The 24386-nt window shown below is 45.2% G+C and overlaps 1 protein-coding gene across 1 annotated transcript in view; it reads left to right on the top strand.

Moving 5' to 3' along the window:
* Window positions 1-17532, top strand: part of DMRT1 (doublesex and mab-3 related transcription factor 1) — a gene marked incomplete at both ends in the record, with an annotated part of 94900 nt that extends 77368 nt beyond the window's left edge. Inside the window, one exon of the mRNA XM_084236959.1 lies at window positions 17378-17532. Coding sequence (XP_084093085.1) covers window positions 17378-17532 — 155 coding nt within the window. The remainder of the gene's footprint in view (window positions 1-17377) is intronic.
* Window positions 17533-24386: the final 6854 nt, after the last annotated feature.

Genomic DNA, 24386 nt, shown 5'->3' with positions numbered 1-24386 from the left:
ATCCACCAGAGCCAGAATCCACCAGAGCCAGAGAATCCACCAATCCATAGAACAGGCAGACTGACGAAATACACTGCTGAGGGGAGCAGCGGGCACAGCAGGAGAGGTCTGTCGTGCCCTGTGGGACCCTCGCCCATGGCTGGGGATTGAACCGGCACTGCAGAGGCTGCAGGCAGTTTCGCAGCCCAGTGCTCAACCGCTGTGCCACCAAGGGAGGCCCACTCCCTGAACTTTATGTTGGCGCTTGATGCAGACCACAACTGCCTGAAAAAAACTTTTCATTATCCTCTGCGTAACTCCTAGTTCACTGCTTCATCAAGGTTATTTTTATCATTATTTTTCAAAAAGCAAATACAGACTCACTGGGAAGAAATAATATGGAAATATATTAAAACCAGAAGTTACATAATGAAGTTTTATAATTCTGTCATGTAGTCATTACATATTTTGTGTCCTTCCTTCCCCTAGGTTATAGTAAATATTTATCTACTAGAATGGACACACACACACACACACACACACACACACACACACACACACATATCTCATTATATTTTGGGCTGATAGCAAACTTGCCATGTGTCCTATCAGGCTAAGGGTCTCTGGAGTGCTAATTTCCACAAAGCAGGGGATCACTTATCACTCACGCAAAATGCAAATAACCACAATATAAATTTATTAAGGGGGGTGAAGCGTCCCTATTATAATACTACAAGCGTAAAATCCAATTGGCAGCAAAAGGGGGGAGGTAACAAATCTCATGGTAAAGTTCAGGAAACTGGTAGTGCAGGGTAGCTGTTCTGGCAAACTGGTCCAGCTATTATGGAAAGCCATATGGAGGATTCTCAAAACACTAAAAATGGATCTACCTTAATGAGCCAGTGATTCCACTCCCAGGAATCTACCCAAAGAACACAAAAACTGGGCTGGGCGTTTATCATGTCCTCCTTGGTGTTCATAAGTTGCATCTTAACCCCTGCGCCATGAGGGAGGCCCTACATAGGCTTTTTGGGGGTTTTTTGCCACTTGTGATCTCAGTGTATGTGCTGTGTTGTGTCCTCCTTTTACTCCATCTTTATTCATTTTAATATTTGCATTAACAGCTAAGCACTTAATGCCATATTGGACCCTTTGCTGTGAAATTACATGCAGATTCGTGTTTCTGTAGAAATACAATTTGCTTGATTTTTTTTTTTAGCTCAATTGCAACTCAGATGTACTTTTCTCAGTCAGCAATTGATTTTAGTGATGGGTCATGTTAGGACATGGTACTTTAACATGGTACTTTATTTTTTTCAACTGGCACATAGCAATTCTGCAGTTTGGGTGCATCAGTTTAATTGGTTTATTTCCTTATTGGTGGCAATCATATTGTTTTGCTCTTTTGGTATTATAGACAAATGCCATAGTCTCATTGTACACATGTGCTAGAGTTTTTCTGGGAAGGTGCTAAGAAAGGACATTTCAAAGAAAGCCTTTGTTTTAGATTGAATCAAATACTGGCAGTTCTACCCCAAGACTGGCTATACCATTGACATACCTATCAGCAGTGTGTGAAAGTCACTCTTACTTCAGATTTTGCTGTTGTGATGTTACTGAGCATCTACATTTGTGTCTGTCTCATGGGTGGAAAATGCAGTCTAGCGGGGTTTTCTTTTCCATTTCCATTAGCAAGAAAGAGTAGTTCTCGAATAGCATTGGCCATCAGGGAGGCACCCTCATCCAGCATGTGGGCAGTCACTGAGATGCCAGGAGGCTGGACCATTCCATCCACCACTGTGCCCTCCTCTCCCTGCAGGTCACAAGACAAATCAATCCTGCACAGTCCGTCTCTGCCTAACAGCCAGCTTGCACTGACTCCCAGTTAATCTCCACATAAAAACACTGAGTCCTACACAAGCAGAGGTACTTCAGAAGCCCTAGTGATTTTCCCTTCTTGTCGCTGCTCTCTCATTACTAAAGGATCTGATCTAATAGCCAAAACACAGAAAGGAGGAGGCAGTTCCACCTGTTTTCTTGTTGACTTAGCATGGGGCAGCTGTGTTTCTGGGGGGCTAACCATGTGCTGTCTCCTGTGTGTGGAAGGCTGGGGATTGTCCTCTTTGTGCCTATAGGAGGGAGGGGGCGTCTGCTGGGACCCACTGGGCAGCGGTGGAGAATCACGCAAAAGAGCAGTGATTGGCACTCCTCTGTGGACTGGATTTATAGACTGAGCCAATCAAGATACCAAAGAATCAGTAGAGTGAGGAAATTCATTGTGAAAAGTTAGCTAATGATCTGATCTCCTCAAGTCATGAGAACATGGTCAGCCCTTAATTCTGAGTAGAGGCTGTCACGTGCCCCTGGAAGCTGTGCTTCTACAGCAGCCAGAGGGTGGAATCCCAATCCCTCCCTTGCAGCGACTGGCAGGAGCTTACTCTGTTATTGACAAAGAAACGTTAATGTCTCTATAAGGGAAAAGAAGGTCTTAATTTCTTACTTCGGAAATAATCACTTGATGCTAAATGACCCAGTTCTGTGTTATACTCAATCAGTTCTGACTCCGAGCAGGCACTTGAGTTTTCGGAGATTAAGTGGAAGAACTGAGAGATCAACAAAAAGAATTAAAGAGAAGTTAGAAGTCATGGAGCTTAGTCTCCTCCATTTATTCATGTGGAAACTGAGGCCCCAAAGATGACTTGTGCAAGGGACAGGATTGTCTCGAAGACAAATTATGTATGAATCCAAGAGTTTATGATTGTACTTAGGCTGTTTCCCAACGCTCTGGTTTTAGATTTGAGCACAAGCTGGACTCTGATGGCTTCACTGATTGATAGGTTTCCCCCGCCGGTGGCCCCGGTCAGGCACCGCAGCATTTCTGTTAGATGTATCCGGAGCCCTTGATACTGCTGACCGGGAGGTGCTGGAGCCTGCTGGGGTGAATTGGTTCATTTTTCATTGTCTCTACCCTCACTTCATGGAAGGTCACATGAGGTGGAATTGGGTAATTACTTATCTACTCTGAAAACTCACCTGTATGGATTTGCCCAGAATTCGGCTCCTCTTAGTGTTTGGTGAACACAGTGGTGAGGTGGTGACTGTGGGGCATGGCGACAGATCCTCCGTGCTCACCACCCATCCCCTGCTTGCTCCAGCCCTGCTCTCTTTCCTCGTACTAAACAGTGCAAGGTATTGTTACCTTAAACCAGATGCAGGGAAAAGCAAAGTTTTTGTTCCCATTGCTCACCTTTTCCCCAGCATGTATAACTTGGGTGAGAAAGGGGCCCTTGAACACTTTCAGCAGCTTGGTGTCTGGTAACTCTCGGATTCCCAGATCCTGTGGTTGGTTCCAGTAAACTCTCCTGCCAGGTGCTCAGGAGTCTTGGTGGGAAGTCGCTCTGCTGCCCACAGCCCCAGGCAGCCCGCCCACTCATCCAGACAGGCCTTCCCTCCTCTCTGCACTGTGCTTCAGGTCTTAGAGCTCAGCAGTGAGAAATTGCCCTTTATAGATAATACAGGGTCCGAGCAGGTAAATCCTACTTTGTTTTCTGAACCCCCTGGAATCTGATAGGCAGCAAAATATAAGTTGCCACCAATACTTCGTCCTAGCCACATGATGGATCCCTGAAATTTCTTCTGCTGGAAGAGTAAACATCAAAGATGTGGGACCTTTGGGCAGCTGCTTTCCTGGGTTGATTTTTAGAAGGCAAACCTGCCACTCAAGGGATGTTTTGACTTCAAAGCTGTCTTTTAGTATCAAAATCATGGCTTTCTGGAGAGGAACTTGGCGAGCAACTTTGTGAGCAAGAAGAGGAGGCAGATAACGACAGATGATTCCCTGGGTGGTGTCAGCATTGGCAATGTGGGGAGTCACATCAGCAAACCTGTCACAGTACACCATGACCTCTGGTGCATAGTCCCAGGTACAAGTCCTGAGTACAAATTCTGGCTCTGACATTTGGCGCTTGTGTGACCTTGGATGTTAATCACTCTCTGAGCCTCCATTTAAAAAATCTGCTTCAAATGAGGATTTTAATGCCTTCCTCCCAGAAGAGTTTTTGAGAATATGAAAAGTACATAAGGAACACAATAGGGGCTCAATGAACGATGGCAATTATTATTAATAATTATGCTAATAAATAATGTGGGCTGAATCTCATTTCACCAGCCTGTTCACCTAAGTCAGCAATTCCTAGCTACTGCCTTAGGCCCAAGTCCAGCCTTCCTGAGAAGTCCTATGTCATCTCCTTAGTGTCTACCAGCCTGCACTCATTGAAGCAAGCAGTTTGTGCTCACTGTGCATCAGCAACCTCTCTTGGCTTTGATATCTTCTCATCCTCTCTGTTGGCTTTGATATCCTCTCAGCTAGATCACCCTGAAAGGCTGTGATTCCATGCTGGGGTGGGGCCACAGACCAGGTATGGGCAAAACCTCATTTGGCAAGAATGCCTATTTTTTTTCTCTGCATTACCAAAACCTCATGTAGAAGTGAAACTGAAGGTTGTATCTACTTACTAGCAAAGATTCTGTATACTAAGTGGTGTGGGCAGCACTTGAGAAATTTGTTTTGCCCTCAACACTTGGGAATTTTGTCTCCGCAATGTCTAGAAGCCACCTCTTTGAAATGAAAATATCAGCCTGAACGCTGCACTTACCTCTTGATAAAGCTCCAAACTGCATATTGAAAGAATAGAAGTGTCTCTGTAGCTGGTTGAGGGAAGACCAGGGAGAGGTTGAAACAGAAGAAGTGCAAAAAGTGAGAGAGACACAAAGGAGCAGGAGCAGGCAAACGGGCCTCCCCGGTGGCGGTGGCAGTGGTACAGTGGTTGAGCGCTGGGTTGCCGGTTAGTCCCTGGCTGCTCCCCGGCACACCCGAGGAGGGTCCCACATGGTGCACAGACCTCTCCTGCCGCCCGCTGCTCCCCTCAGCAGTGTACTTCGGTCCTTCTGCCTGCTCTGCTCCCCGCTCTGGCTCTGGTGAATTCTCTCACCCTCCAGCACTTCTGACTGTACCCAGTGCTTGTATGTATGTATAAATAAATAAACAAACAAATAAATAAAAGAAAACTTAATGGGTGTCAAAAATTGTGTTAAAAAAAAAAAGGAGCAGGCAAACACATACTTGGGGAAAAGCCTCCCCCTTCCTCCTGATTTTGGTTCCAGTAGTCCCTGCAGCAATCACTGATTATGTGATCCTTCATTGGGAGACAGGACAAGCAGAGGAAGGAACTCATGTGAGCTGAGTGCTTGGTTCAGTTTATCCTCAATGACAACAGTCTTTAACGTTACTGTTTGTCATTGATGGGTGCAGAATTGAGGTTCAGGTATGTTAAGTGGTTGCTCATGGCCACGTCACCAGTAAGTGACCCCAGCAGAATCTAGTCCCAGATGTCTGTGACCCAGGGCTTCCTCGCGTTCTCCTTACAAGGACAGAAACTTGTTTTTTTCCTGGCTATGTGCTGTCTCTGTAGCTGTGCAGTGTGCAGAGCAGATGCTCAATACCTATTTGATGAATTAAATAACCAAACAAGCCACAATGCCTTTTTTAATACTCAAAAAGCTTTAGCTCATTCTGGAGTTATATTAAGAAAGAGGACCAACAGTAGTCATTGCATTCCTGAGAACACTCAGTTTCCTAAGACCTCTTTCAACACCTTGGACAAGTGTTTTGAAATTGATGCTTTAAAACTGATGGCTTCATCAAAAGACCAGGCGGTGCATGAACTGGTCAGTTAACAAAATTTAAACAAAGTTTCTGATTCCCAGGGAGCTTGCAAATAGCTTTGAAAAATATTTGGTCACTTTTGAGATGAGTGGACCTATTAAATGAGCAGGTCACTTAAGCTTGAAGGAGCTGAGGTTGCCATTTGTTATTTGATTGCTCTTTGCTCTGAGCTTCGAGGGCAGCCAATAATGCAGTGAGTGCTGGACTTTCACTCTTGTTTTCAAATTAAGGATTTAATTACAGTCTTCAGTGAAGATGAACCAAGTGTGAAAAGACCTGATCTACTTGGAATGTGGGATCGAGGAGGAGTGTGTGGGTTGGAATCAGTGCCCAGGCATTTAAGTACTTTGAACAGTAGCATTAAGGATGAAATCAATTATGTTGTGGCCAAATGCTGGCCTGCTGGTTAGTGAGTCAGTGAAATTTATATATATATATATAAATTATCATTTTTTAAAGCTGAAAGGTTTTTTTCCCTTAGGAGTTATTCTGATGGACTACAGACTTAAATCTTCAAGACTTCAAAGTTTTGAAAGATAAACGTCTTTGGAATTTGGTCGATCATGCTTTGTAGACCAGGACACGATCATTTTGCATTAATGTTTCAGGTGCGTTTATGAAGAGTATGGGTTTGTTTGTTGTTAGGGACAAGTTCTGTGTTTGTTGAACCAAACTTATTTATTGTGGTGTTCACATTGTCAGTCAATCGCTCATAAAAGCATTATCTTCACAATCTATCTGACACTGCCACATTTTTTACTTTTGTTAAAGCTAAGCTGCTTTATTATGAAGAAAAATTATTTCTATATACCTTTGTTTTTTGGCTTCAGTTCTGATCCTTTTGTTAGTGTCCAAAATGGAGTTACATCTATCCAGGGACTTGGTTTTAGAAATAGATTAGTCATGTCTCAGTAATTGAGCATCACTGAGAAATGATCTGTTTTGCATCAGTGAATTTTCAGAAAAACTGATTTCTTGTGAGTGCCTTTCACGGTGGATTCTGTTTTGTTTTTTGTTTTTGTTTTTTAAGATTTATTTTTATACAAGAGCTGGGGTATAGGCCAGAGGCGCGGGAGGGTGAGGGGATTCACCAGAGACATTGTGGGGAGCAGAACAGGTAGACGGACCGAAAAACACTGCTGAGGGGAGCAGTGGGCGAGACAGAAGTCTGCCGCGCCATGTGGGAATCTCCCTGGCCGACCAGGAATCGAACCCACGCTGCAGAGACCACCGACAGCTTCACAGAGCTGTGCTCCACCCGCTGCACCACCATTTGAGGAGCACCGGGGAGGCCCTGGATTCTCTTCTTTCTTGCCTTAAGGGTACTGAACCTTTTTTGAGGGTTCGTGTTCATTGCCACATAAATTATTGTACTCCTGGCCCTACTGGTTTCCCATCTGCTTTTAGCTTGCCTCACCCCTTCTTTGATGTGGGTCTGGCACTGTCTGCTGTCACTGCTCTCTTGTCATTCTGGCTGCCTCTCCACCAGGCTTTTGTGCTTTCACATCCAGTATGATCATCATCATTGGTGAGAACCTAAACAACAGATCAGTTGACTTTGACCAGTGGGAATTGTTTTTATTCATTCATCAGTTCCTGCTTATTGAACTCTTGCAATGGGTAAGGACCACCAAAGGACCTCGAAGACATGGATTGCACCTTTTTCTATTGGGGTGGGGGGAGTTGTTAGGTCTGCATTGAAAGGTAATACAGAACGTAAAGGTGATAGTGACACAAAAGAGGAACAAGCAAAATGCTCTGCAGGCAGTAGTGAGGAGAGGGAGACTGTTGCCGGAAAGGTTGAACTGGGTTTTGACTGTGGAACTGGCAAGACAGTGGGGCCAAATGGAGCTCAGAGGGAGGGAATATAGGTCTGTGGTAGGGTTAAGAGGAGAAGTGAGTCTGGACCATAGTTTATGTGCAAGGAAAAGTGGAAAATTAGGTTGCTCCTCAAATGCTAGTCAGTGTGCTTGGACTTTGTCAGAACCAAGGTGTGCTTGTTAGAGAAATGCTTCTGGAAATTTAAGGGGTCATTCTGGCAAAAATGAAGCAGAGCAAGAATACTGATAGGGCTAGCAAGTTAGGTATAAGATTTCCTTTTGAATTAGTGCTTTTGAATTTTTTTAAAGGTTTATTTATTTATACAAGAACTGGGGTACAGGCCAGATATGCGGGAGGGTGAGAGGCTTCACCGGAGACAGAGCGGGGAACAGAACAGGCAGACTGACGAAATACACTGCTGAGGGGAGCAGCAGGTGAGACAGGAGAGGTCTGCCTCATCATGTGGGCATCTCTGCGGCTAGTGGAGATCGAACCAGCACTGCAGATGCTGCAGACAACTTCATTGCACTGTGCTCAACCGCCTGCGCCACCAAGGAGGCCCTTGAATTTTTTTGATAGATGCCTAGGAGTGGAATTACTGGGTCGGGGCGGGGGGGCAAAGGTTATAGTTACATTTAACATCAGACAGGATGTGGTTGGAAAGGAAATGTATACCTTTCTTAAAGGCAACCTAAAATACTTGTGAAAATGTGAGCTCATCTCTTCTGAAACAATTAAAAAATATAGAAACCCTGGGAAAGGGAAACATGCCATCACATTGTTGAAAGCCTTACATGGCCAGCAGATCAAACCTCTTGAAAGACTGTAGTTTCTTCTTCGGGGCTAATTGATGGCATGTTAAACAAGATCTTATGAAATACACGTATTTTTTTTTTTTTTTTTAGCACTTGGGATCTTATGCAAAATGTAGAAATAGTCTTTCAGAAAAAACACACAGCTTGTGCTATTATTTTCTTATTTCTATTCACCCTCATGTGAACCATTTCAAAAGAGTGTATTCTTGCTCCTGTAATCTGAACTAGCTTATCCATCCATGAGGGCTGTTGTATTGAGGTGGTAAAATAACTTTTAGCTGTAAGTGGGCATGTAGTCTCCTGTCTGGAAATGCCTGGAATTTTCTATCCTGATTGATTTCATCGGATATGTTTTATTTAGATGTGTCCTAGTGTTTGCTTCCTTCTTCTGTATCAGAAAAAAAAAATAGTGATAATCACAGTCTTAAATTCCCTGTAATGCTAGTTAGAAAGAAACAGAAGGTGTAGTATGATAGCCAATGCCAAGGAAGGGTTGTATTTCCTTCTTTTTTTAAAAAAAAAAAATTATTTATTTATTTTAGCACTGGGTACAGTAAGAAGCACGGGAGGGTGAGAGAATTCACCAGAGACAGAGTGAGAAACAGAACAGGCAGACGGACCGAAGTACATTGCTGAAGGGAGCAGCTGGAGGCAGGAGAGGTCTGCGCGCCATGTGGGACCCTCGCCCAGCGCCCGGGGATCCAACCGGCGCTGCGGAGGCTGCGGGCAGCTTCGCAACCCAGCGCTCAACCGCTGCGCCACCGGGGAGGCCCTATTTCCTTTTTCTGAAGTAGGCAGTCTCCTAGAAGGCACTGTGTTCACCAACAACACCTCTGAGAGTTGTTGGAAATAAAGATAAAATAATTACTTAACAGACCCCTACCTGCTATCTGCATGTCACTTAGGGCACTGGTTTTATATTCAAAATTACAAGCAGCAAAGCAGCAAATGCCATACCAATTCTACTTGAGGAATGACTCAAGAACATTCTCGTCTGTCCATTTAATTACAGAATATTAGGATATCTTTAAAGACATCCTAAAAACCATATATATATAAAGCTGCACCTTTTAAATATTTTTGCTAAGTAACATATTTTATGGGATTTGATGTAATTCCAGAGCTGAGAGATTAACCGAAAGCTGGTGAATTAGCTGGAAACTGAGCTTATGAATGGTGCTAGGTTAGAAGGCAGGGCACTATCTCTGTGTGACCAGCTCCCTTGGTGTAGTGTGAACTCAAGAAATTTAATCTTTTTTTCTTAGCCATAATAAGATGTCCACCAGGGCTGAGATTTCTATCATATGTTAACATGTAAGGTTGAACATCTGTGATTATTCTTATCAGTGATGTCTTGCTTCTACCATTTGTCCTAGGATATGTTTGACTTTTCTTTGCCTGGTGCCCAGACTTTGCAATAAAGTCTTTGTGCAGTAAATGCAGATGTAATGAAATAAAATCCCTGCACTTTACAATCTTCAAAATTGGTTTTAGACTCAAGATGTTCTGCCAGTGTGTGAACTAGCCCTATTTTGTGATTGCAGTATGTCTGGGAAGACAGAATTCTGTCTTCTTTCTGGCTCATTCCTCTATTAAACACCTACTGTGTGCACTGTACCGTGTGCAGGTTTTGTATGGTAGGTGTTCTCGGCTTCATTTTGGTTCCCTGCTGTTGCGTTTTAACTTCTGGACCTCCTATTTCTGCCACCAGGTGGTTCTCACGGCTGTCTGCCAGACTGGTCCAGCCTACTCTTGCCTGTTGATTGAGCCCCAGGAAATGTTATGGGTAACTGAAGCCCTGCGCACGAGGCTGTAAAAGCACAAAGTAACAGGCTTAGGTTTCAGTATGGGATTTATCTTAGCTTTCACTCTTCGGGTGTGCAGGAGGGGGAATAAAGTAAATGTCTTCTTTCCCTCAACATCATAATTGAAACTTATCTGGGAACATGTGGGGATCTTTAAGCTGTGTTATCATTATTCTTTTTTTCCTTTCCAACCAATGTTTAATAAGATCTATAATAAATTTTTAAATGTTTGATAAAAACCTTGCTAATAGCTTGGTCCTGCCTCAGACAGCGGAGTGCAGTGCCACTCCTTCCCTGGAGACCTGCACAGGTCTGCGCCAGGGCAGAAGAGACCAAGAACATACTGACTGACAAGTGTAGAGGCCTTCATGTTTACAGACTGTTTTGTCATATCACCTCCCTGATTGTCAAAGCAACCTGGTGAGGTACATAAACAGTGGAAGACTCAAGAGACTCAAAGGTATTTCTGAAGGCTGCTGTTTGGAGCAGGCTCTGCCCAGCCTAATGGACGGTCTAACGTGATCAGAGCAAGACCTGGGAGGGAACCCCCAAGGGACCCCCAGCACCACCACCTTGCAACCTCTCTGACCCCATCCCATCCCCAGTGTTCCCATGCGAGGGAAACACAATCTGTGTCTCCAAAGATGAGAGCGTGGACCAGGAGCAGCAGCTCAGGAAGGATGAAGCAGGGCCGCCTGGGTAGAGATTGCATTCTGACCGAGGCGGAGCTTCTGGTGCCCCAGGTAGCCTCATGCCATCAGTGCTCCAGGTACCCCGTGCCTGTTGATTAGAAACCATGAGACCCTGCTGTTAGGACATTGAAGCCTGTGTCCAATGCTCCCCAGAGCTCCAATCTTTAAAGACAAACTAGGCTCAAAAACATGAATTCCTCCTGCTCCCAGATACCGTCATCTGAAGAGACAGGACAGTTTATCTGATTGTTTTGGGGAAAGCTCAAAAGAAATAGTATTGTTAGCTAGTAACAATACTATTTGTGTATGTTTTCTAAGATGTCCACAGACATTCTACTCTGTGATTTTAATTTGACACCAGCCGTCTTGTCAGCACCCCCCTTAAATAAAGGAAAAAGGCAGAGTTGTAATGAGGGGCCTGTTACCCAAGTGAGAATTCATGGAAGCAGGGGGAGTTGCTGCTTGGATGTGTTGCTCTAGCTATTGTGTAGGCCCAAGAAGAAGCAAACTTGTTTTTCTGGCTTCTAGCTTTCTCAAAAAGGAAAATACATGTGTGTCCTGGAGTGAACATACCTTGACTTTAATACTGATTTTATTCTGGTACTTTCAAAATCAAGAATGCTTTGATGGTCTCACTCATAGCAGGAATCGAGAAAACTTAAATAAGGGACCAGGAAAATGAATGACTATAAGAAAGTGAAAATCAGAATCAACAAAAAACTATGAAACAGAGATACTTTTGAGGGGGTGGGGGGCGGGAGGGGAGGGATTGGGATCAGAATGGGGGGGCTGCAATTGTATGGGGAATATAAAAATAAAATTTATTATTTAAAAAAAAAAGCACTGAAAAAAAAAAAAAGAATGCTTTGACTGCATATGAAGGAAGTCAGAAGACTCATATACTCGATCATGATCACAGTCACCTAATGTTGGCCTCATTCTACAGATTTGGAAGCTGAGGCTCATGTGCTAAAGTTCATTGTCCACATAGGTTAGGGCAGTCTCCCACGTCTCATTTATGTGTATTCCACTGAAGATGAAAACAGCACTATAGCTAATTGAAAGATTTACTACAGGATGTTGTTACCGGAGAGAAGAAAAAGCCACACTTGGATTAGGTTTTGAGATTGGGAACATTTTAATTAAAATACAGTGAATCAGAGTAACCTTAATGTTTGGGTTGTGTATCCTTTGGTGTTTACCACATACTGTCTCTGTGGATGCAGCTGGGAGTGGAGCTAATAATAGTGAGTTAACTCCTCACTGACACACTTTTGTTGCCTGTGACAAAGGGTTCAGGAAGAAACAGGTTAATGACAGAAGAGTCTACATAACTGAGGGTGACAGATTGAGCTGCCAGGAACGTCAGTATTGATGGATAAGAGGTTTTTGGGGAGGCGAAATGGTCCTTTGAGGTGTTAAACCCCTTTCACGTAGCTCTGCTATCGCAGACACATTGCTTGGATGACAGGTGGGCTTGCTTTAAGACCCCACTTGGTTTTAGTGACTCCCCTCTATGAAACAAGCAAGGACTGTGGGGCCCCAGGAGGACCTGGTGTGGTGGGATTGGAGTGAAGGGAGAGCAGGAAAGCTTACTCCTGAGGAGAGTCTGCCTGGGTCCCAGGGAAGCTGGAAGGTGTCCCTTTCCCTTTTCCTGTACTGCACAGTGACACACAGAAATGGGTCTTTCCTTTGTGTGTTTGTCAACTTGTGTGTGTGGGGATGGGAGCTGTGTGCACCGTATCTTAGATTGCTCACGCAGCAGAGAAGCCAGTCTGCAGCCACAGCAGGGCGAGCCCAGGTGCACCCACATCCTCAGACTCCCAGACCAGCACTCTCTCCACCGTGCTGCAGAAGTTGGTCTAGAGTAATTTTGTGAATATGTGTTCTACAAGAAGTTTAAAGGGAAAGGGATGGACTGTTGATTTGCATCACTATGCACTTCTGAGATGTTCACTTAGGCTTTAAAATGGCGGGTCCCCGTGCTTGCAGAGGTGGTGATGTCTGTTCGGAGGAGGAAACTCTGCTGCTGTGCCTGGTTCCAGGTATAGGAGCTCTATTTACCATGACTCGGCCATTTCCTTTTGCAGTATACAAAATGCAGGGCAGCCCCCTCTCAAAATTGGTGTCAGGTTTTAAAACTGACAATTAAGATATGTTTTCAAGGAAAACATAATCCTCAAGAACCCTTCTTTCTTGTCACCACGCTTGAACTACACTTAGATGGAAAAAACACACTTAATTGTTTCAAAGATTCTTATTTTTTTAGTAAATTTATAGTAAATGGGGAGATTAATAAAGGGCTATTTTTTTCTCAGCTTGTGGTTTCTAATTACATCAGTTACAGCTTAGCCTTCCTCTTAACTAGAGTGCAGGCATGAACTGGAAAAGAATGAGCTAATCCATGATAGATCAGGTTGAATAAAGATCTCCATTCATATCTTTACCTTTTATCCCTTGTTCTGAGTGCCAAGAATTAATGCTGTTTGAAAGTACAAACTGAACCTGCCAAGCTTTGGACAGCTAAGATAATCCTAATTATTTTAAATGTTAGTGAGAAGGGCAGCAGTTCCACTGTGGAAAAGAGTTCTATTGTGAAACATTAAATATCTGCTAAGTGGTATTGATTGGACATGATTTTATTTCCAAACACTATGGTTATCACGAAGCGGAAGAATTTGTTGTTTAAGAAATTTTCACCAGCTTTTCATCAGACTCTTGTGCCTGCAAACTCTAGGAAACCAGAGGCCAGCAATTTTGTTTCCTCCTAGACTGCCAGCTTCTAGGTGAAAAGTTGCTAACAATCGAAGAATGTCACTTGCAATTTTATTTTATTTTATTTTATTTTAGTGTGGGAGTTTAATAGTATTTAACACAGAGCAAGAAATTTTTTTTCTCAAGCATGAATATCCTGTTTTCTCACATCACTGGAAGAGAATTATTCGTTCCAGACCATTGACTTCCAACAGATCATTCAAGTTAAAAGTCAGGGGTCTTTGCAATGTCAAAAGATTTAGCAGTTAGAGTGGTTTTTGTTTTGTTTTTGAGAGTTGGATAGGGCTTTCTTTTCTTTCTTATTTTTTTTTGCCATTATGCATATAATATTTTCCAAAAAGAATACGGCTGGTTCCGTGGCATCACTGAAACCATCTGAAGTTCCTTCCCCCCAGCATTGGTAAGAGTGATTGTGTGTAAGGTTTTTGTTTGTTTTTAAATAGTAGTAAGTGAAAAAGGCTTTGGCTCCTGTAGACAAATAGGCTACTTGAGAGAAAACAGATACCGGGGTTTGCTGGTTCAAACAAGGGTCAGCCTCAGAGGTTTGCCCACCTTCATGGGAACACGAAAAAAGATCAGATAGGTGAGCTTTCCCTTCTTTTCTTTTTTTACTTTTCAGTCTCCAGAAGTCATTTCTTCCATTTCTGTAAATGCTGGGAGCCTATGAGTGATTATAGGGTAGCATAATCCTGCACTGTTTATTCCCTGTGAATGAGTCCTGTCCCCCAACCCCAAAGCAGCTGCCCCACACCGTTCCCAAACCCCCAGCACCAGAGCAAAGCACTAATATCTTCACTGATGCAAATAGTGATGTGTTGAGCATCTCTGGGCCAATTATTCTTTCTTTCTTCGGGCTTATTCCCCAGAGTGGAATTACCAGGTCAGAGGGTATGAACAGTTTTACGGTTCTTATTACATGTCACTAGATTGCTGTCCAGAAAGATTGAACCAATTTCTACTGCTACCAACTGCATGTCTTTCCTTACAGTCCCACTGACACTAGGTATTAGCATTTTTACAAAATAATTAAGAGGAACCTTTGAAATTAGCCTTGTGCGAGTTCATTAGAATCAACTTAAAAAGCAAAAAGGGTAATTTTGACTTTGGAATTTTTAATTGGTATTAAGTAATCTACAATGATCAATTATTACCCTTCCCCCTCAACAATGTTTAATGAAGCTACATTAAAATGGAGAGGGTATCTTTAAAGATGGTAGTAAAATAGATTTGGGGCATTAGTTACTAAGATAAACACTAAATCTTTAGTGCACTTGGATGCACTTGAAACTACTTTTATGAGGTGCTACACAAAATGAGTTCAGCAGATACTACCCCTAATGTCAGCAGCCCATTATTCAAAGACAGTGCTAAGCCGTGAACAAAAGTAAAAATACCATGGCTTCAATTTTGAGAGAAATGCTTTTAAAAATAGATGTATTTTTCAAAAACAGCTTGGGTTTATTGACTTGCATCTTCTCTGGAGTGCAGTCATGCATTAAGTGTGTTGGATCCTCCCTCCTCTGGGCAGGTAACATACTCTGCGTGCCTCTGTTGCGCCAGGACACAGGGATACTTTCCAAGAAAATATCCACCAGGCGAGTGAGAGCAAAAGGGAAAAGGAGTACTCCCAAATTCCTTTCTTTTGCAGAATTCCCATCCCACCCCCCTTTCCTTTAGTTCCAAGTCTGCTAAATAGGGGATTGGGAGAGTATGACTGGGGTGGGAGTCATCTCCTAGGTCAGGTGCTAACTGAAGACAGTCTGTAGGACCCAGAAGGTCAGAAGAGCTGTCACTGTTTTGAGGTGGAAATGGGGTAGATGCTGGTTGGTTCTTGGGCTCTCCAGATCTGTATGTAAGTAATAAGATAGAAAACATTTTTGTGTATATATAACATCTTTGTGCAAGTAACACAAATCACCTTGGATTTGCAGCGATTTAAAAATGCATATGGGGCCTCCCTGGTGGCACAGGGGTTTAAGTCTCCCCACTATCACCAGCCAATAGGGCATGAGTTCGAGCCCTAGCCAGGGAGCTAACACACATGGCACAGGAGACATCTTCTGCCTTGCCTGCTGCTCCCCACAGCAGTGTATACCCCAGTTCTTGTATGCCTAAATAAGTAAAAATACATCTTAAAAAAATAAAAATGCATATAAAGTACTGTTAAATGTGTTTCCTTATATAAAAGAACAAAAAAACTTAGAGACTAGTATCCTTGATTTTCATTTAAGTTACAAAAAAAAAAAAAAACTAAACAAAAGCTATCAATATCAAAAGTAATTGCTTGTCAGAAGTTGCCTAAATTGTTTTTCAAATTTATTCACTTCTAAGTTTTCAGATCATGCCTTTCCTTATTGAGGTAACCATACAAAGCTATCCATCTGTCTGTCTGTCCATATGTTACATGAAAAGAAAGAGGCTTTCTGAAATATTCTGGTCCAGTGGAGTGGTTCAAGGTCTGTTTCTTAAACCCCAGTTCTCTTCATTTATTTGTGTGGTTGCACAAGCTGCAGAAGCCTTTTCCAAATCCATAACAAAGTGTAAATAGTGTTCTCTTGTAAAAGTCTCTTTTCAGCATGGTAATATACCTTATTAAATTCCAAACATAATAAGTATTGATGGCAAACACATCAGGACCTAGTACAGCTTCCACCATGATTTAGTTCCCTACAAATGACTTCAGCTCTCAGCTCCCAATGCATTTTGCTAATTACATCATAGATTTCCCTATTGATGAACACAAGCTGAATTAACACAGGAGCACTAATGTACCCTTTCACCATTATTGTTGTACAAGAAGCCGTGGCAGATGCTGGCAGTTAGTTACACAAACATTAGTATTAACGATTGGCCATTTGGAATTGGTGACAAACTACTGCCCCGCAGAATCCTGAGGTTGAAACCAATCAGGAAGTTAATGAGGAGAGAAATTACCACTGCAGCTTCCCCTTAATTACATTCACGCTAGGCAGAAAGGGAGTTCTGGGGGTGGATCTAAACTCCACTAAGGTTAAGAAGGTCAGAGACCCTTTTGCTTAAATTTTGTATCTACTGTGGCTTGTAAGGTTGCAAAAATTGTTCAACACTTTATTACTTTTACATCCTTCATATTTAATGTCTGTTTCCTAATAGTTTTATGTTCATAGGTTTGCTTTCCAAATCTTCACCTGATCTCTACTTTAGCATGGCGTAATTGTGTCTCTTACTTTTTTATGTTTTTCAAAAGTTTTCCTCCCATTTATGGCTTTTTTAGTTTTTAAAAGGTCTGTATGCTGACTCTCCCAAGTGTTTGTCCCCAAGATATCCAAGAGAATTAACAGAAAAGTTGATAAGTTATTCCTGTCACTTGTTCTATATTGAAAAACTAGGGTTACCTGTCAAATACATCGGTGGAGGCCTTTTTGGGGTAATTTGTCAGATGGATCATTTGACAACACAAGTTCTGATCGCATCTTTTATGTAAGGGGAGGGAAGATTCAGTGAGGGGTGGAAATCGGTCCCCCAAAGAGAGGAGGGCCCACTTTTTTTAATGAACATATAACTGGACTCTGCCTCCTAACTTCCCTTTCAGTAAACAGATTTACTGTGCAGAAACACCATTTTTCCATTCTAAGAAGTGCTGGGAATTTCAAAGACTGATAAAAACATTGTCACCTCAGGATGGAAATGCAGAGTGCCTCTTTTTGGGAACCTAGTCAGACACTGAATGTAGAAGAACTAGTTACTCTTAACATACTTTTCTCCCCCTGTCTCTCCACTTCCCAGTATTCTCACCGCCCAGCAGTCAAGATTCTGGCTTGGTTTCCCTCTCCAGCAGCTCTCCCATTAGTAACGAGAGCACAAAGGGAGTGCTCGAATGTGAGTCTGCGTCGGAGCCCAGCAGCTTCACGGTCACTCCCGTCATCGAGGAGGATGAGTAAGCGGCGCCAGCCCTTTGCCTGTGGCCGTTCACTTGGGATAGCAGGCTTATTCCACGGATACGGATGCACGGGGCTTGTTCATGCTTTGCCTTGATTCATGCCAAGTTAACTGTTGAGAGCGTGTTTGGTTTGTATTTCTTAGAGTTTATTTAGCCCAGAGGCTAAAACACATTTGTAATAGCCTAGGATCCCTGACTACCATCTACAAGAATTAAGTGCTTTGCTCATGGAGTTAAATAGCAGTGCTCCCCACCCCCATTTTTTTTTTTTTTGAATGACACTTGTTTACGTGTCGTTTTCAGGAAATACAAAAATTCACTCGAGTAAAGCAGTCAGTACATTTGCATCTAAATGAGTCATAATTAGGTACTACTTTTAGTTTTAAAATGAAATCCTAGGTGCCTTAGATTTTTAAAAAGTATTTTAATTAAAGTGCAAAAAATATAAATTTAACCAAAAATCTTACCAGTGAGAAGAAAAGATGAAACCATTTGAGAAATCTGCAGAAGGTCAGAGTAAGTGGAAATATACTATGTGCTGCTGTTGGAAAGGTTACCCAGCCCCACCCCCCCACCCCTCCCCAATCTAAAACATGACTGAACTATGTGGTAGTCAGGGGGGAAAAAAATGAAAAGCCCTTAAGATTGCTACCATTTCTGTTGGGGGTAATTTGAAAACTACAGTTGAAAGCAACCCTAGTGATGCCGAGTTCCTGGGTGGTGTTTCTAGAATAATATAAGAGTTTATCATACATATTCTTTCTACTACAGGGGGAAAATGGATGCAATCTAGACTATTTTGTAACCTTAGGTTGTAATCTGATTTGAAAATAAGTACATCTTTAAAAGTTACTACAGACTTCTGAGTTCATTATTTTGTTAAAAATTGCTTATGGAGGACTTGCTTATGTAACAGAAAGCATCCTGAAATGAAACTAGTCTAAAAAAAATTCATTGTTCTGTGTAGTTGCAGCTGTACCTGAAATAAAAATGTTATTGATGACTGAATTTTCTTGTGTGTATATTTGGTGAGCGGTATTAAACAGGAAAAAAGAAATTACTTGTATTTTCTTCGCTCTGTGCTTTGAAAACATCTATTTGATTTTACCCCCATCTGTTGTAATCAATAACCTGACCATCTTGTTTTTTATTAAATGCACTTACTCTTAATTTCATCCACCAGTGGTTTTAGAGAGAATAATGTGGAGTTACCTATATAGGTTTGACATTATAAATCACTTCTTGGGGCTGAATCGTATAGCGGTATCGATTGATCCTGATATATCACAGAAATTTACTGTCACTTCTGTTTTCAATTAAAGATACAATCAGTCAGATAATGACTTAATTGGATTTTACAGAAGATTGAGTTTTATTGCCCAGTGCTTTACGAGTTTAGTTAAGGAAGATCATTTTATCACACTTGTCAGGCTGCTGCTACTGCAGCCCTGTGCCCTTCGGGGTGGCTGTAGCTGTAGCTATTGTGAAGGCGGTGCCCTAGGCTTCGGGGCGCTGCAGGGAAGGTACTCGGCTACCCAGCCGCCACCTCCGGGGTGTTAATGGTGGCGTTCTTGGAGATTAACATCCCTTGCTCACTGGAGGACTCGCTGCCCACTGCCCAGGCTCCCTTCATTTCTTTGAAAAATCCTGACTTCTCTTGATCCAGGAGTCTTATGGTACCTGTCATTCCGTCGATGACCCCAGCACACTAATTTTAACGGGCAGTTTTGTTGGGAGAAGCTTTACACGCCCTGTCACTGGGAAGAAGGAGGTGCCCCCTCCCTCACAGCACCCCCTTCAGCATTCCGGCAATTTTGGAAACGCTGGCAAGGCCGGGAATAGGCAGCCAACACTCTCCCAGAGCCTCGGCTGAGCAACCTCCGGGTCTCTAGTGTGACCCGAGGACCGAGTTCCTGCTTAGCGGGCATTGAGCATTTCGGCCTCAATTGATCCCCAGCGCTCCGCTGGACTCTTGGCCACTAGCGCCCTGGGAACCAGGCGTGCGGGCTGGTTCTTAGGCCCCTCTGGAGTCCTGAACCCAGGTAGGGCACCCTGATACCCTTTGGTTAGGAACTATGGTAGGGGCCCCTATCGGGGGTTAAAGCCCTAAAAGGGCCACCCCTAGAACGAGGGCGGGCCCCAGTTTTATGCCCCCCGCTCTGGTGGAGTGGCGGGAAGATCCGGATTCTCTCCGGGTAACTCCTATAAACAAGAAAACTGCCTGGGGCCTTTCTCCCCAGCCCGGCGAGATGGAGTGTGGGAGCAGGGTGTGAGACAGGCCCAGGTGAACTGCCTTTTGAATTTATCAGTACTGAAAATAAAGTATATCTTACACAATGGGTCTTGGCTGTTGCTGGATTTTAACTTTTTTTTAATACACTTATTTGAAAGACGGTGAATTCCAAAGCGCTGCCTCCTTGCACGAGACGAAGGCAGGCCGATGCCTCCCGCGGGCGTGTGCTGCGCGGTGCACGAGAGCGCAGGACGCCGGCGTGCCCGTGTGGGCGTGTCGGGGTCATGCAAGTCTGCGAGCCGCCCAGGACACCTCCACCAAGCCTTAACGGGCCCTTTTGCTGCCCAGACAACGCGGAGAAACCGAGGCAGGCGCTAGGTAAGCTGCTGTCACCCTACGTGGACTGTGGGCAAAGGAAACCGGAGCTTATCCCCCAGGAGCGCCCCAGTGTCTGGGGGCGGGGGGCCTCCAGCCCGGTGCCCCTGGCGCTCATCCCAATAGAGTGCAGCAGGCCCCGCGCTTCGGAACCAGGCGTCGGGAAGGGTGCCCTTGGTGACACGCACCTCCTCATTGCCACAACTGTGACGCCCGCAATGGGCCACCCAGCCCCCAACACCGAACCCCAACTTGGGGGGGGGCGGGGTGGTGCGCTGTCTTCTAAGCACCTGGAAGACTCCCACGCACACAACCCCACTTCACGAGAGCTTCAGTTCTTAACTGGTTTCACATGTGCACGTATATTTGCATCAAGTGGTATTAAAGGCGCTTTATGGGAGGGCATCGCCATCACTTGGGTGGAGGGAGGGTCTTCCTCCGCTTGACCACACAGCTGCGCAAGTGAAGGTCTCCGGTAACTGCCCACGCGCCGCACCCCATTTGGGACTTTCGGCCGTGAAATTTGCACGGGGCTCTCGTCCTCTTTTACCTCCGCGCGCACACCACGCGGGCCAGGTGTGGGACGTGCTGCTGCCTGCACCTGCGCGGAGCTTGGCCCGCTGGAAGCTGCGCCCCCACCCAAAGACTGGTGATTTTTCCTTGAAAATACGCCTCCCCCCGCAGTGCGCCCGGCTTCCACGCTTTCACCCAGACACTTGTTCGTTACGTCTCTTCCCCACCTCTTTTCCCTATGAAGCCCAGCAAACTCCAGCGCTGTGCAAAGCTGCAAGCTGGAGGGCTTAGGGCAGCACCGTGGCGGGTGGGCGGGGCGAACAGCGCTGGGGGCGGGGCTTGAAGAGTGGGCGGAGCCGGAAGGCGCCTGCCCGGGAGGCTCGGTGCGGGGGGGGGGGCAGTTAAGTGAGCTGAGGGTCCAGGCGGGGATGCCCTAGCGTGGGGTGCGCTCCAGGACCCCCACCTCCAGTTCACCGTTTCAGCTCCGCGGCGCTACACCCCCGCCGCCAGCCTGTCCACTGTCCCTGGAGTTCGAACCCACTTTCTCTGGGGTTCGGGCAACGCTGGTTCTTTTTCATTATTCCTGGGCCCATGACCTGAGCTGTTCTCCAAATCCTCCCTCAGCCCACTTGCCCCGCAGCGGGCTTTGTCTCGAGGATAGGGGAGGCGCGGCCCGAGAGAATCCTGGAACTACCCTCGCCTGGGAGAAAACTCTGCCAGGGCCCAGTGAGCTAATAACACTAGGAAAAGAAACTTTCTCTCTTGGTCCTTGAATGTTGCTCTAATTACCTTGGTTTTCAAATCGTACGGGCAAGATTTTCTTAAAACTTTTTTGAAGGCAGCATAGCCCTTATTTTACTTTGGAGGGGACGTTTTTTCTCTCTTGGTCGGAAGCTAGTTTGCAGGACGCCCACTGAGACCATCCAAATCGGTGGAGGGATGTGCTTTCGCCCGCAGCCCGACTGGCAGCAGACAGGCTGGGGGCCTGGGGTGCATCCTGCAGGGGGCAGAGACCAAAATGGGGAGCGCAACCAGGGCGCGCTTTTTCAGTTCTTCCTTCCAGAGCTGAGGTGGCCCCTTAGCGGGCTCTTTGATTGCAGTAAATTCCGAGAGAGCCTCTCGCCCCCGCCAAAGGCAGAGGTGGGTGCGGCTTTCCCTGCGGGCCGGGGCTGAGGACTCTGCACAGGTGGGAGCACCTCCTCCCAGGTGGGAGCCGCTGCTGGCTTGGAGAAATGAGCGCGGCGGGCCAGGACTGAGCAGCAGCACCTGCCGGTACTGCAAGGGGCCAACAGTGTTATAGGCCGTTCTGGTTCTACCCTGGTTTGCTCCAAAAGATCTCTGGTCACCCAATGCCAGAAATGGTGTAGGGACAGGATCATGCAGGACCTTCCTCTTGCTCAACTGTTCCCCCCAGGCCCGCTAGACGCAGGTTCTGTTGTCCCTTCACCGCCGCAGTGTCTGCTTGGTCGCAGACTGCGACTTCGGGAATCTCAAGAGGAGGAGCACACAAGTCTCTCCCAGTTAATTGGGAGAGAACGAGGGCGTTATTGTCACCTCAAGAAATTGATCTCTGGTTGCCCCAACTGTCCAGCTATGCACCTTCACCGCTCCCCTTTCAATTCGAAGTTGGCCAAACAGCAATGCCCAGAGGTGTGAAGGGGGGGGGGTGAGAAATTAAATTCCAGCGCCAGGAAAGAGACTGGTTTTCCTGAATTTACAGTACTTTCTGCTCGTTGGATTCTAGCATCACCGTGGTGGTGCCCGTTTAAAATGGTAAAGTAGGAACCCTGGCCTCCCCCTCCATGAGAATCCAGCAAAGCAGAAAATTTCCTGATGCATTACACATCCGGGACAATATGAAACTGTCCTTTTGATGAAGTGTTGGTTGGAGTGAGACGCAGTTACCAGGACTCCCAGATCCGAAGTGAGAGCATCTTCAGTTTTTCAGCAAGGGCACCTGCACGCCCAGTTTTCAGACACACCTCCCTCCCCCACTAGATCGTGTATGCGCCAAGAGAAAGAATCACATATGTACATTATCTTTCGCTCTTTCGCCGGTTGTACCTGTCACAATTCTACCCAGTTAATTGTGGTTGGAAAAGCCACCTCCCCTCCCCATTCAGAGAAGACCCTGAGAGATCCAGTCTGGTGAGGTTACATTAACTTGTAATCCTCCCCCTCTCCCTTTCTAATGTCTTTGATGATTTTTCCCATAAGTGCATAAGCTGCCGCGACTTAGTAGAAGCAGGCCGCTCCTCCTAAATGTGATTCGGACCATATGCTTTCCACATTCATTCTCGCTCCAGCTTTTCTTCTCTGCGCTAACTGCTAACACGTTATAGTCACCTTGAAATTTCCTCTGCTATTTTCCAATTAAAAGCTTAATAGCCCTGGAAACGGAGTTCATGTGGTGAAGTTTACCATAGCCCCTTGTTCTGAAAGGCTTTCTGCTGGGATCCCATTATGTGCTTGAATAAACCCTTTCTGCAAACAGAAATGGGACTTGGGGTTGTCAGGTGTTGGGTTACAATAGACTTTGAGGCAGGGAACATTTTACCAACATAAATACAAACCTGTCCCTATGGGGAGATGTTGTCAAATACTGGGATATGGAAAACATTCCCATCAAATATGAGAAAAGGATTATTGCGCTATATCAAATGAGTATTTAGATCTCAGCCCCTGATGTGCATTGGAGTGAAATGGCCCCCGGACCGAATAATGCCAGACTGTTTGAGTGGCAAAGGGATAGGGCGGCTAGGTGACCAAGGAAGGAAAGGGGGTCGTCTTGGTAGTGGGAATGCCCTCCCCCCAAACCTGGTGCACAACTCTGCTGCTTTCCTTTCATTTTTTTTTTCCTCCCAAATTCCTTATGCTTCTGGCTTTGCTGACCATTTGGGAAAAGTCGGGAGAAATTTGACGTTGAAAAAGTCCTTGGTCCTTGCCTTCCCAAGAGACCTAGAGATTTCAACAGGAAGGTTTGCAGATTCCTGTCATTTTTGGACATCTGGTCACGTGAGGCTACTCACTGCCAGCTCCCTACTTCCAGGCCTCTGGCTCACTGGGTGACCTCTGCTTCCAGTTTCCGGAGTTTATGGATTTCCTTCTAGTTGTAGTGTTTTGGGGCGTATTTTCCTAGCGTAGGCGGGATTGAGATGGCGGTGGTAGGATTTATGGGGGAGGCAGAGCTGTCCTAGTCCTACGGCGTTGTGGGGGCCTGGTGGCCTCTCAGGATTAAATTCAAGTGTAAGGGTTTCCTGGTCATGCCGCACCAGGTCAGCTTCCTGGGATACCCAACTCCCGGTCAGATCTGAAATGGAGGAAGACTAAGGGCTTCTAGGGAACCGCTCACAACCAGGTCCCCTTTTAAACCTCCTCCCAATCCCAGAATCCTTCTAATCGGAGGGTTGGCCCTAAACGCCTTGGCGACTACTAACTTGAATTCCCTGCAAACACAGAGGCACATTTTCAGGGTGCTTGCTTGCTTCCAGGGCCCTGCAGTGAAAAGCAGTTTCCTCGCGGTGGCAAGGTCAGTGGTGTGGCCGAGTTAGCCACTGCAGCAAACTCAGCTCATCTAGTTTCAAGTTGGAATCAGCTGGACTGCTGAGAGAAGAGCTGTGTCTGCCCCCAGGAGCCCCTGTGCTCGGGGATTGCCACACCGCCCCCCTCGCCCCGCAGTGCTGTTTTGTATCCCCAACAGCTGTACGCACCTGTTTTTGTTTTTGTTTTCTTGA

The sequence above is a fragment of the Talpa europaea genome (assembly GCF_964194135.1).
Source record: "Talpa europaea genome assembly, chromosome: 7".
NCBI lineage: Eukaryota > Metazoa > Chordata > Mammalia > Eulipotyphla > Talpidae > Talpa > Talpa europaea.
This window is presented reverse-complemented; position numbering and strand designations above follow the sequence as displayed.